At 37.8% G+C, this 12,293-nt stretch overlaps 1 protein-coding gene across 1 annotated transcript; it reads left to right on the forward strand.

Moving 5' to 3' along the window:
* Nucleotides 1–5,415: 5,415 nt before the first annotated feature.
* On the forward strand, nt 5,416–6,069 carry LOC124898437. The gene has a single exon (XM_047412086.1). It carries the CDS (start codon nt 5,416–5,418, stop codon nt 6,067–6,069), a length of 654 nt encoding a protein of 217 aa, XP_047268042.1.
* Nucleotides 6,070–12,293: the final 6,224 nt, after the last annotated feature.

Consider the following 12,293-nt stretch of genomic DNA (forward strand, 5'->3'; position numbering starts at 1 on the left):
GTATCATCCAGGAAAGTGTCAACTTGGTAAGATTGTGTTCTATACATGTGGCCAGTCAGGCCATTATATAAGGGACTACCCTTAGGCTAGAGGAAATTCTGGAGGCGCTAAATCCCAAGTTGCTTCCACAACTCCGCCAACTAAGGGAACTACTTCTGCTAGATAGGGCGGTTGTAACCATATATATGCATTATGCAACCACAAAGATTCATCGGCTTCACCAAATGTTGTTATAGATATATTACAGATTTTCTTCCATGATATTTTATGTTACTTGATCTGGGGTCTACCATATCTTACGTGACCCTTTATGTGGCAGTTAGTTTTAGTTTTGAGCCCAAAATTATTTTAGAACCCTTCTCTATTTCTACTTGTCTTGGTGACTCTATCGCTGTTAAGAGAGTTTATAAAAATTTTGTGGTGTCTATTTTCCACTGGGATACTATGGTTGATCTTGTAGAACTTGATATGGTTGAGTTTGATACTATTCTAGGAATAGATTAACTTTACTCACCTAAGACTATAGGAATAGAAAGGTCACCTTATGTTTTACTAACGAGCCAGACATAGAGTGGGAGGGGTATTCTCTTACACTTAGAGGGAAGTTCATATCCTATCTTAGAGCCTATAAACTCATATCTAAGGGTTGTCTGTATTATCTTATTCGGGTTAAGATTCTAGCACTGAAAGTCCTTTCCTCCAGTCAGTACCAATAGTTAATAAGTTCTCAGAATTATTTCCTGATGATCTCCCTGGGATTACCCCAGATAGAGAGATAAATTTTGGCATTGACCTGTTTCCAAACACCCGACTTATTTCTATTCCTCCATACAAAATGACTTTTGTAGAATTGAAAAAGTTGAAATAATAGTTAAAAGACCTTCTTGATAAAGTATTTATCCGTCTTAGTTCTCTTCTTGGGGTGCCCCGATACTCTTCGTGCATAAGAAAGATGACTCCTTCTATATGTGTATGGATTACCGCCATCTAAAAAAAGTCACTGGTAAGAATAAATACCTTTTTCCCAAAATCAATGATCTTTTTGACCAACTTTAGGGTGCTAAATATTTCTCTAAGATAAACCATGGTTTGGGGTATCATCAGTTGAAGGTTAGGGAGACTAACATTCCCAAAACTGGTTTTCAAACCTGATATGGTCACTATGAATTCTTAGTCATGTCCTTCAGACTGACTAATGCCCTGCAACATTTATGGATCTCATGAATAGGGTGTTCCGTCAGTTTTTGGACTTATTTGTCATAGTCTTCATGCAACGACCCATTTCGTTGTCATTAGATTATCCATAATAAATTCATGAAAATTCTTACTTTGTATTTTTTTATATTAACTTGGGTCCAAAATAGCCAATATTTTATTTATTAAGTCACCTCAAATTTTTCGGCAAAGATTTTAGTCTTCGTATGTGTATAGATAGACTCAAGCTCGATGAATTTAATTATTCATGAGTTCTAATATTAATAATTTAGTTTGAAAGTTCTTTAGCTATGAATTAAGGTCGTACAATATCCCTAACACAAAGTTAAGTTTATAACTTTCTTTCCGATACAGTTTCGTTATAGGTTTCTATTAGGGATAAATGCAAACGACAATATCTCCTAGAATATAAGGATTTAAGAGGTCTAATACCAACCAAATCAAAGATGTCTGAGTCCTCTTTCCAACGCAATAAACTGTTCGTCAATTCGAATTTGGAGTAAAAAGTTATGACTGTTTAATTGAGCACTGCACGGGATGAAATGGGATTTTACTGTAGCAAAAATTCTGATGATAACTAAATCAGCTTCAGCCGTATTTTAGGTCTAAATATCCCAAATTTCATTCTCCAAGCCTAGAGGGGTGATTTCCCAAGGGTTAAGGTGAAATTCCTTCATTGAGGTAAGTTTTTCCATTATTTTCTTCGTCTTTTAATTCTTTAACATCTTAGAATCCTTGAAAAGACCTTTAATGGTGGAATTCTTTTAGGGAATACTCATGAGTGTTTTTAATATGACCTAGAGCTTATTCTAAACTATAAACTAAAGATTCCTAACATGAATTTTATGAACTAGATTATGAATTTTGATGGTTACGAACCTTGATTTTCATACAGATGAGACCTTTAGCACAAAAACTCCATTAATGGATATGGGTTAAGCTCTTCAAGATAATTAATGATTAATTGAACTTGGGGTATGATATAGAACTTGAATTAAGAATAGAGTTAGGGGGTTTGAATCCCCAAAATATTTGTTTGAAGAGTAATTATTTAATTACTTTTATAATTGCTTGACTTTTAGATGATTGATTATTCCAAGGCATGAAGGAAATAAAAGGGCATATTTGTTGCAGCTTGTTTATTCCAAATGTTTGACGTCCAGATAGGTTAGGTTTAATGAGTAGAAAATTGTGTTATTTTATATTTTCATAATTTAGAAGTGATGGGAGAAATTATGTCTAGGCTTACGGGCATGGAGTTAAGGTGGATAAAGACACAAGAACTTAACTTTAATCTCAAAAACTATATTATTGATTAATTATGTGATACTTACGATATTATGTGCTATGTGCTTGCAAGGAGATTATTGTAAATGAAGTATGTGGACATGATAGTTCTTAGTTGTTCTAGTGATGAACCTAGTTTAGTTATAATGATATTAAGTTGCATGTATTGGACAATAATATGATGAGGAGAATCATGATACGATCAAGTATTGATGAACATAGTAATATCTAAAGGATAGATGACTTGAATTAGTGTAATGATTGTATTATATGAAAAGAGGTAGTGATATTTTAATAATTAATGAGCAAGTAATGCTCCAATAGTGACTTTCATGCTTAAGTGTTAAATTGTGATTTATTTTATGATATTCTTGTTTTGGTATTGATAAAAACACTTTATCTATTGAATGCCCATGAGAGGCTAAATTAGTGATATGATGATTTATTGAATTGTACCTATGAGAGGCTTGTTTAATAATGATAAATCCTTGTATAAATGCCACGAATGGCTTGTTGATGATCGTGATGAATTATTGAAATAATACCCGTGAGAGGATCAAAATATTGATAAATGAAAGCATTCGATCAAATTTCCTTATGATTTTAAGTGCACTTGTAAATTTAGTACATCGTGTTGCATCCCAAAAGATAGTGTCAATTTAATAAAATGTATATATTATAGTTATGGAGGATCGGGTACCGCGCTGGTACGAATATGAATATTGATAATAGTTATTTATGGAGGATCGGGTACCGCGCTGGTACGAATATGAATATTGATAATAGTTATTTATGGAGGATCGGGTACTACGCCGATATGGATATGAATATTGATATTACTTATATATGGAGGATCAGGTACCACGCTGGTACAGATATGAATACTGATATTACTTATTTATGACGGATTAGGTACTGCACCGGTACGAATATGAATATTGATAATATGTATTTATGAAGGATCGAATACCACGCCGATACGGATATGAATATTGATAATACTTATTTATGAAGGATCGGATACCACGCCGGTACGATATTAATATTACTTATTTATGGAGGATCGGGTACCACTCCAGTACAAATATGAATATTGATAATATTTATTTATGGAGGAACGGGTACCACGCCGGTATAGTACATGGACTTAGATTGTCCCCTGCAGGTTTTGACTAGCTGGGCAAAAGTAAGTTTCTTAGCATGTGTGTACAAATTAGTGTTTATTTTGAAAGGTCGTGTGGTTTAATAAGTTGATAACATGCTAATGGTTTTCTAATTGTGAGACTTAGAAGGACGTAATTGTTACTTACGAAAAGATTGTTAGTAGCATTGTGGTCGACGCTAAAGATTGCTAATGAGACTTGAGTTCTCTGGTATGTCTTATTGAGTGTGAGTTGACTTGTATTCCCTACTTGATTGTATCCTTGAGATTGGTCGTGTGATATGTATTTGAAAAAGTGAAACTTTGTACTTACTTATATGTTGGTTGACTTGCTTCATTGATACGTATTATAATCGTAGCTTATCAGAATGGCTAGTTATCATTCTTTAATACTATATTATAAGAGAGCACTTAGTTGTTAGCCTGAGAGTTTAGTGTGGGTTGTCTATGATTACGGATTTATTCCTGTGAATATGAGTAATGAAAAAGATAAGGTGAATAAAGAGGAATAGTGATGTATTGCATTGGATTGTGGTTGATGGTGTGAATTAATGAGGCTAGAGTATGTTAGTAGTGAATGTAATATTGATAGAGTTGGAAGAGTAGTTAGATGATGTAAGTTATATAGGTAAAGTAATAATGTTATTACAACCTTAGTTGAATTATATTCCATTCAAGATATCATGATTTATTTTCCTTAATTTTATTTTACAATTATACACATCAGTATTTGGAAGATACTTACTTCGCTCTCTCTCTCTTTAACTAACATTAAAACTAACGTTCATTTCAACGTCTCTCTCGATGTGACTGGGTCATCTCCGGTGAAGCGGACGCCAGCGGCATAATACCACCGGCGATAGGTAGGTACACTTCTCACCTCTCTCACTTTCTATATTTTTTGGCCTCTCTATCTCACTCTTTTTCTTCACTGCCAGTCCTCTCATCTCATCGGTGGTGTGGATTTCTGCCATTACAATTGTCGATGATGGAAAGGGCGGAAGCAGCACTGGAGGAAGGAGAGAATCTTCGACATCAGGCCTTGAAACACAAGACCAAATTTGAGCTGGCGACTCTCAGACAACCTTCCAGCAAATTTTTTGACGAAATAACTCCGACAACCAATTTCTACCCCAATTTGACGGGTTCTAGCATAGCAAGAAAGATCTGAATACTTGATCTACATATCCTGGTGACTTCTAACTTTGAATTTTATTAGAATTTTAATTTTATTATATCATACTATTTTCAGTTTCTTCACTACCTAGTATCTGTTGTTCTTGTTATCTAGTTGAACTTTGCGCTTTGAGGGTGACTTTTCTATTTTTAGCTGCTGTTGTTGAATATTTTCTATCACTTATGTTGAGTAGTGGCTGGGGTGGTTAATGGTGGAATAGGGTCATGTCCTGGGGGGCGAGGGTAGGATCGGGGCTAGATGTTGGATTAATTTTGAAAGGTGGTAAGTGAGGTAATAGGAGAGGGGATTCGAGAGATGATAGGTTAAGGATAGGATCGTAGAACATAGGAACCCTGCAGGGTAAGTTGATTGAACTGGTAAAGATTCTTAGGAAGAGAAGGATTAACATTGCATGTGTCCAGGAGACCAAATGGGTAGGTTTTAAGGATAGGGATGTGGATGGGTACAAGTTGTGGTACTCAGGTAGTAGAGGCGTAGGAATGGAGTAGATATCTTAGTAGACAAAAAGCTTAGAGGGCAAGTAGTGGAGGTGAATAGGGTTAATGATAGGCTGATGACTATTAAGTTGGTCATTGGGGGGTTTACGCTGAGAGTCTATAGTGCTTACGCACTACAGATAGGCCTGGGTGAAGAGGAGAAGAGGAGATTTTGGGAGGTTTTGGATGAGGTGGTGCGAGGCATTCCTAGCTCGGAGAAGATCATCATAGGAGGGGACTTCAATAGGTATATAAAGACTTTGCCAACTGGTTATGATGATGTGCATGGAGGCTTTAGTTTTGGGGATAGGAATGATGAGGGAGCTACTCTTTTGGATTTTACGAGGGCCATTGGGTTGGTGGTTGTGAATTCCTACTTTTCGAAGAAGGAGGAGTATCTGGTTACTTTTCGTAGTAGGTTGGACAAGAGCCAGATTGATTTTAGTCTGCTTAAGAAGGGGGATAGATCTCTGTGTAAGGACTGTAAGGTCATCCCGAGTGAGAACCTTACGACCCATCATAGACTTTTGGTGATAGACTTGGTTATTAAGAGGGGCAAGAAGAGTAGGGGTGGGGAGAGAAGGCTTAGAGTTAGGTGGGATGGCTTGACTCCAATCAGTGCTTTAGAGATAGGGGCAAGGTTGGAAGGGATGAGGGCATGGGAGTGTAAGGGGGACGTCGATAGTATGTGGGATAGGGCTGTAGGTTGCATTAAAGAGGTAGCTAGATAGATTTTGGGTGTCTCGAAGGGTGGGTCTAGCCTGCATCGGGGGGATTGGTGGTGGAGTAAAGAAGTCAAGAATAAGGTGGAGAGGAAGAAGGTGGCTTACACCAAGTTGGTTGAGAGTAAGGATGAAGAGGATAAATAGGTAAACGGGGAGGAGTATAAGTTAGCTAGGAAAGAGGCTAAGTTAGCAGTTATGTCAGTTAAAACAACAGCTTTTAAGAGATTGTATTCAGGATTAGAGGAGAGAGTTTGGATCTGGACTAAGTGAAGTGTATTAAGAGAGAGGATGGCAGAGTGTTGGTGGAGGACATGCTTATTAAGAAGAGGGAGCATTCGTATTTCATAAGCTCTTGAATGACGAGGGGAACAGAGGCATTGTGTTAGGAAAGTTGGAGCACACCAAGGAATTTTGCGATTTTGACTTTTGTCGGTGTTTTAGGGTGGATGAGGTATGGGCAGCTATTTGCAAGATGCGAAGGGGCAGGGCAACAGGGCTCGATGAGATTTTGGTGGACTTTTGAAAGTTCACGAGTGGGGCATGGTTGATGTGGCTCACCAATTTGTTTAACAAAATTTTCAAGCCCGCTAAGATTCCTGAGGCATGGAAATGGAGCACAATAATTCCTTTATATAAGAATAAGGGTGACATTCAGAGTTGTAGTAACTACTATGGTATTAACTTGTTGAGTCACATGATGAAGATTTGGGAGAGGTTGGTGGAACGGAGGTTGAGGAAGGTAGTGTCTATTTTAGAGAATCAATTTGGATTTATGCCTGGTCGCTCGACGATAGAGGCAATTCACCTTTTTCAGAGGCTAGTAGAGAAATATCGTGAGAGGAACAGGGATCTTCACATGGTGTTTATCGACTTGGAAAAGGCGTATGACAAAGTCCCTAAAGAGGTTCTTTAGAGATGCTTGGAGGCAAAAGGGGTACCAGTGGCGTATATCCGATCGATTAAGGACATATATGAGGGGATGAAGATCCGATTAAGGACGGTGGGAGGAGATTCCAAGCATTTCCCAGTCTTGATTGGGTTGCACCAGGTATCGACTCTTAGTTTATTTTTATTCATCTTGGTTATGGATGTGTTGACGTAAAGTATTCAAGGAGAGGTGCCTTGGTGTATGCTTTTCGTAGATGATGTAGTGTTGATTGATGAGTCACATCGAGGTTTTAATGATAAGTTAGAGGTTTGGAGACAAACCCTGGAATCTAAAGGATTCAGATTGAGTAGGACCAAGATAGAGTACTTGGAGTGCAAGTTTAGTGACTAGAGGCGAGAGAAAGAGAAGGTAGCAAAGTTGGATTCGCAGGTGGTTTGTAAGAGGGATAGTTTTAAGTATCTTGGGTCTATGATTCAGGGGGATTGAGATATTGATGTGGATGTCTCGCACTATATTGGGGCAGGTTGGATGAAATGGAGGCTTGCTTCGAGGATTTTTTATGATAAGAAGGTGCCCCTCAAGATCAAAGGAAAATTCTATAAAGCTGCGATCCAGCCAGCTATGTTGTATGGGGTGGAGTGTTGGCTTGTTAAGAACTCTCACATCCAAAAGTTGAAGATGGCGGAAATAAGGATGTTCTGCTAGATGTGTAGATTCACAAGGGCTGACAGGGTTAAGAATGAGATCATTCGGAAGAAGGTGGGAGTGGCGTCGGTGGAAAATAAGATACAGGAAGTGAGGTTGAGATAGTTTGGTCATGTGATGAGAATAGGCACGGATGCCCCTGTTCCTAGATGTAAGAGGTTGGACTTGGATGGTTTCAAGCGGGGGAGGGGTAGACCAAAGAAGCAATGAAGAGAAGTAATTAGACGTGACATGGAGCAGTTACAACTTTCTGAGGACATGACCCTTGATAGGAAAGTATGGAGGAAAAACATTAGGGTAGAGGGCTAAGGTGGGTGGTCGAGTCGTAGTCTGTAGTTAGGAGGGTTTGATATAGCTTGGTTGGTAGTTCTAGGGGTGGGGGAAGGGGGTCCATTTTCTGTTTGTGTACATTATTGTTGTATTATTTTATTCCTGTTGCACACTTTTGAAGTTTTTGTCCTTTGTCCTTTTGTCTTGAGCCGGGGGTCTATCAAAAATAGCCTCTCTACTTTCTCGGATGTAGTTCTTTGGACTGCGTACATTTTACCCTCCCCAGACCCCACTAGGTGGGAATATACTGGGTTTGTTGTTGTTGTTGTTGTTGTTGAATTTTATGATTATACTAACTAACATGGTCAGCTGATGATGCCTACCAGTACGTGTGGTTGTACTGACCCTACTCTTCTACATTCCTTCTTGGGGTGTAGACTGGATGCAGGTTAGTTTGTAGTTACTAGATGGATGACGATATCCAACACTAACTTTTGCACTTTCATCCTTATAGTTGTTAGAGTCTTTGTATTATTTATTTTATTATCAGTCTATGCTGTAGTAGATAGCTCTTGTACATGTCTGACTAAGTCTTGAAATAGTGAAGGCCACTTGTAAGAAGTTTTATTCAAAAAATTTATTTATTAATATTTAATTTACTTTATTATATTTAATCCAAGATTCCCTTAAAAACGGAAGTCTTCGACATATTTTTAGTTGGGTAATAAGGGTTCTCCTAGCTTCTTAAAATAACATAGGTACTCGCACGGTCCAGTAGTTTAGGTCGTGACACTTTATTGCTAACATTTTGATTTACGCTAAGAGTGTAGAGGATCATGACAATCATCTCTGAATCGTCCTTCAGAATCTTAAGGATTATGAGTTGTACACCAAATTCTCTAAGTGTGAGTTCTGGCTTAGTGCTATAGCTTTTCTGGGGAATATTGTTTCTAGCAAAGGAATTAAGGTTAATCCCCAAAAGGTTGAGGCAGAAGTAAATGGCCCAGACCCACGACTCCAACCAACATCCAAAGTTTTTTAGGTTTGGCAGGGTATTATAGGAGATTTGTAGAGGGTTTCTCATCCATAGCTACCCACTAACCAGATTGACTCAGAAAAAGGTAAAATTCTTATGGTTGAACTCTTGTGAGAATAGTTTTGATAGATTGAAGGACAAGTTGACTACTGCAATTGTTTTGACCATTCCTGAGGGAACGGGGGGTTTTATGGTATACTGTGATGTATCCTGAGTGGGACTTGGGTGTGTACTGATGCAGCATGATAAGGTGGTAGCCTATGCATCCAGACAATTGAAGGTCCATTAGAAAAACTATCCCACTCATGATTTAGAGTTGGCGGCTGTGTTTTTTGCACTCAAAATTTGGCGTCATTATTTCTATGAGGTGCACGTTGACAATTGAAAAAAGATGTTGCTAACTTTGTGGCTAAGTGTTTGAATTGCCAACAAGTTAAAGTGGAGTATTGGAGGACTGATGGCATTCCCAGGACATAGCTTTGCCCTTATGAAAGGGGAAAATAATCAACATAGACTTTATTATTGGACTTCCACGATCCCAAAATCAATACGACTCTATTTGGGTAATTATAGACAAGATGACCAAGTCTGTTAACTTTTTACCAGTGAGGACAAATTATTTGGGGGATGATTATGCAAAGCTTTACATTTATGAAATAGTTCGTTTGAATGGGGCTCCAGTATCTATTATATTCGATTGAGGTACGTAGTTCTCTTCTCAATTTTGGCGGTCCTTTTAAAGAGATTTGGGTACCCAAGAACTTAGAACTGCTTTCCACCCTCAGATGGATGGGTGATTGACTTTAGAAGATATGTTAAGGGCTTGCGTGATTGACTTTAATGGTAGTTGAGTGGATCACTTTTCGTCGATAGAGTTCACCTATGACAATAGCTACCACTCTACCATCCAGATGGCTCCTTTTGAGGATCCTTATAGGAGAAGGTATAGGTCTCCAATTGGTTGGTATGAGGTGGGTGAAACCCATTTTTTTGGATCTGACCTTGTTCATTAGGAAATGGATAAAGTGAAAGTCATTAGAGGGAGACTTAATACCGACCAAAGTCGTCAGAAGTCCTACAACAATGTTAGAAGAAGGGAATTGGAATTTGAGGTTGATGATTGGGTGTTTCTAAAGATATCCCCTATGAAGGGAGCCATGAGATTCGGGAAGAAAGAAAAGCTCAGTCCTCGTTACATAGATCTCTATCAGATTACGAAGAGGATTGGTTGAGTTACGTATAAGTTAGATTTTCCCATAAGTTTAGTTCTGTTTATCTTGTATTTCATGTATCAATGCTTAAGAAGTGTATTAGAGACCATTCGCTTGTGTTTCCCTTTGAGGAGGTTGGGCTGAAGGATTCTTTATCATATGAAGAAGAGCCCATGGCTATACTAGATCGGCAATAGAAATTGAGAAGTAAAGATATAGCTTTAGGTAAAGTGTTGTAGAAGAATCATTAAGTTAAGGAAGCTACTTAGGAAGTCGCAGAATGATATGCGTGCAAGAGAACCATCACTCTTTAAATCCACGGATGATGTTATGGAAGGTGTTAGCCTTAATTTGCTCCTTTTATTTCTTGTAAATCTTTAAATCATGCTTAAGGTGTTCAAACCATTATTCGGGGATGAATGACCCTAAGGGGGGATAATGTAACACCCTGTATGTTGTAACGCTCAAACAATGCATAAAAATGACCCTTAGGACCCCCTATATTGATGGTAAACCATGTCTAGTTGTTGTGGTTACGTTAGTGGTACTTTTAGGTATAAAAATGGACTGGCATCGTAAAGGGGACCCTTCGCAAAGGCCTCACGCCACAAAGAAATCGTGAAGGGACATTGGATAGGGTCTGCATTTGTCCTATCCAATATAATGACTTAGACAGTCAGATATCGTTCCTACGAGGATCAATAAACTAGAAATTTTTTCAATCTTTAGTTTAAGACAATTGGGTTTTAAGTGCTTGAGGGTATCAAGATGATTTTGATTTGGTAAATAAAATGTAAATTACTAAACAAGAAATAATTATGACGACTAGAGCAAAGCAAGGAACAGTTGTAATCAATAATGAGGATGATTCCAGGGTTGAGGTATTTCGAATAATCATACAATTCTCTAATCTCTTCACAGTCTAATTGATTATTGGGTTGATGATTCACAAGGTTTATGCAACGATCTTGGTCTCCCGACCTTAAATCTTTTATCCATTAAATGTTCCAGCTACAACTCTGCAGAGATAGACTAATTCTTCTAGATTCATGAAGTTATCTTCTTGCAAGTGAACCAAGCAAGGCTTCTAGGTATATCCCTATCCAAGATGCTAATTCAAATCCCTTATTTCATAAAAGAATAAGAACCTTGCTCCCTAATTTCTTCGTTCTATCCTATGATTCCCCTCCCGGATTCACATAAGAATATAAATTTATTCTAATGGTGGCCAATCATTAAAATAGTAAGTTCAAGAAATTAAGAACAACCTAGATGATAATCCAAAAAGAAACTATGAGTAAAAATATTGAAGAGTAATCATGTTCTTAGCCTCAACCCCAGAAATAGGGTGTTTAGCTACTCATGTTTGAATTCATCATCCAAAATAAGTAATAAATCATACCCTAAACAAGTCTTGAAGTAAAGAAATTTAAAAGAATGTTTAAGAACCCTAAAAGAGAGAATTTTCTGCTTTTTCGCCGCTGCTATGCTTGACAAAAGTTCCCTAAAATTATCTTGGATTTTTCCTTTTATAACTGGGACAAAACACTTAAAATATTCTCAATTTTTCTACCCGGCGCATCGCGCCATGCCTTTAATTGCTATTTTTCATTAAAATCTGGGCAATCACGGAGCTCAAGTATTCCTTGACAATTATAAAATGCACCCTCACCGAGACGCGCCACTATCGCGATGAGCAACTGGATTGGGACAATTGTGAAATATTCATCCTCCGTGATGCACTAAACTTTCAGGTAGAAAAATCTGATAAGTGGAAATGCTCCACAACACGGTGGTTTCGCGAACCTTCACTGGAATTTGACCATTGCTATTTTGTTGGTTAGCGCGACGTGGAGTGTCTTCAAATGAGGATTCCTACTTTCCAACTTCCATTTTTTAGCTTTATTTCACCCCCTTGCCTTCCTTCAATCCTTCCATATCCTCATTATATCCAAATGCACACAATTCTTCATGATTTTTAACCTGAAAGTACTAATCATATCCATTAGACACGAAACGGAATAAAATCTATATTATACTTAAGAATTAATACAAAAGTTCCTGAACTAAGTCTAAATCTGGATGCATATTGGTGCTTTAAGCATATAAATATGCCCAA

Source organism: Capsicum annuum, chromosome 5, assembly GCF_002878395.1.
Source record: "Capsicum annuum cultivar UCD-10X-F1 chromosome 5, UCD10Xv1.1, whole genome shotgun sequence".
NCBI lineage: Eukaryota > Viridiplantae > Streptophyta > Magnoliopsida > Solanales > Solanaceae > Capsicum > Capsicum annuum.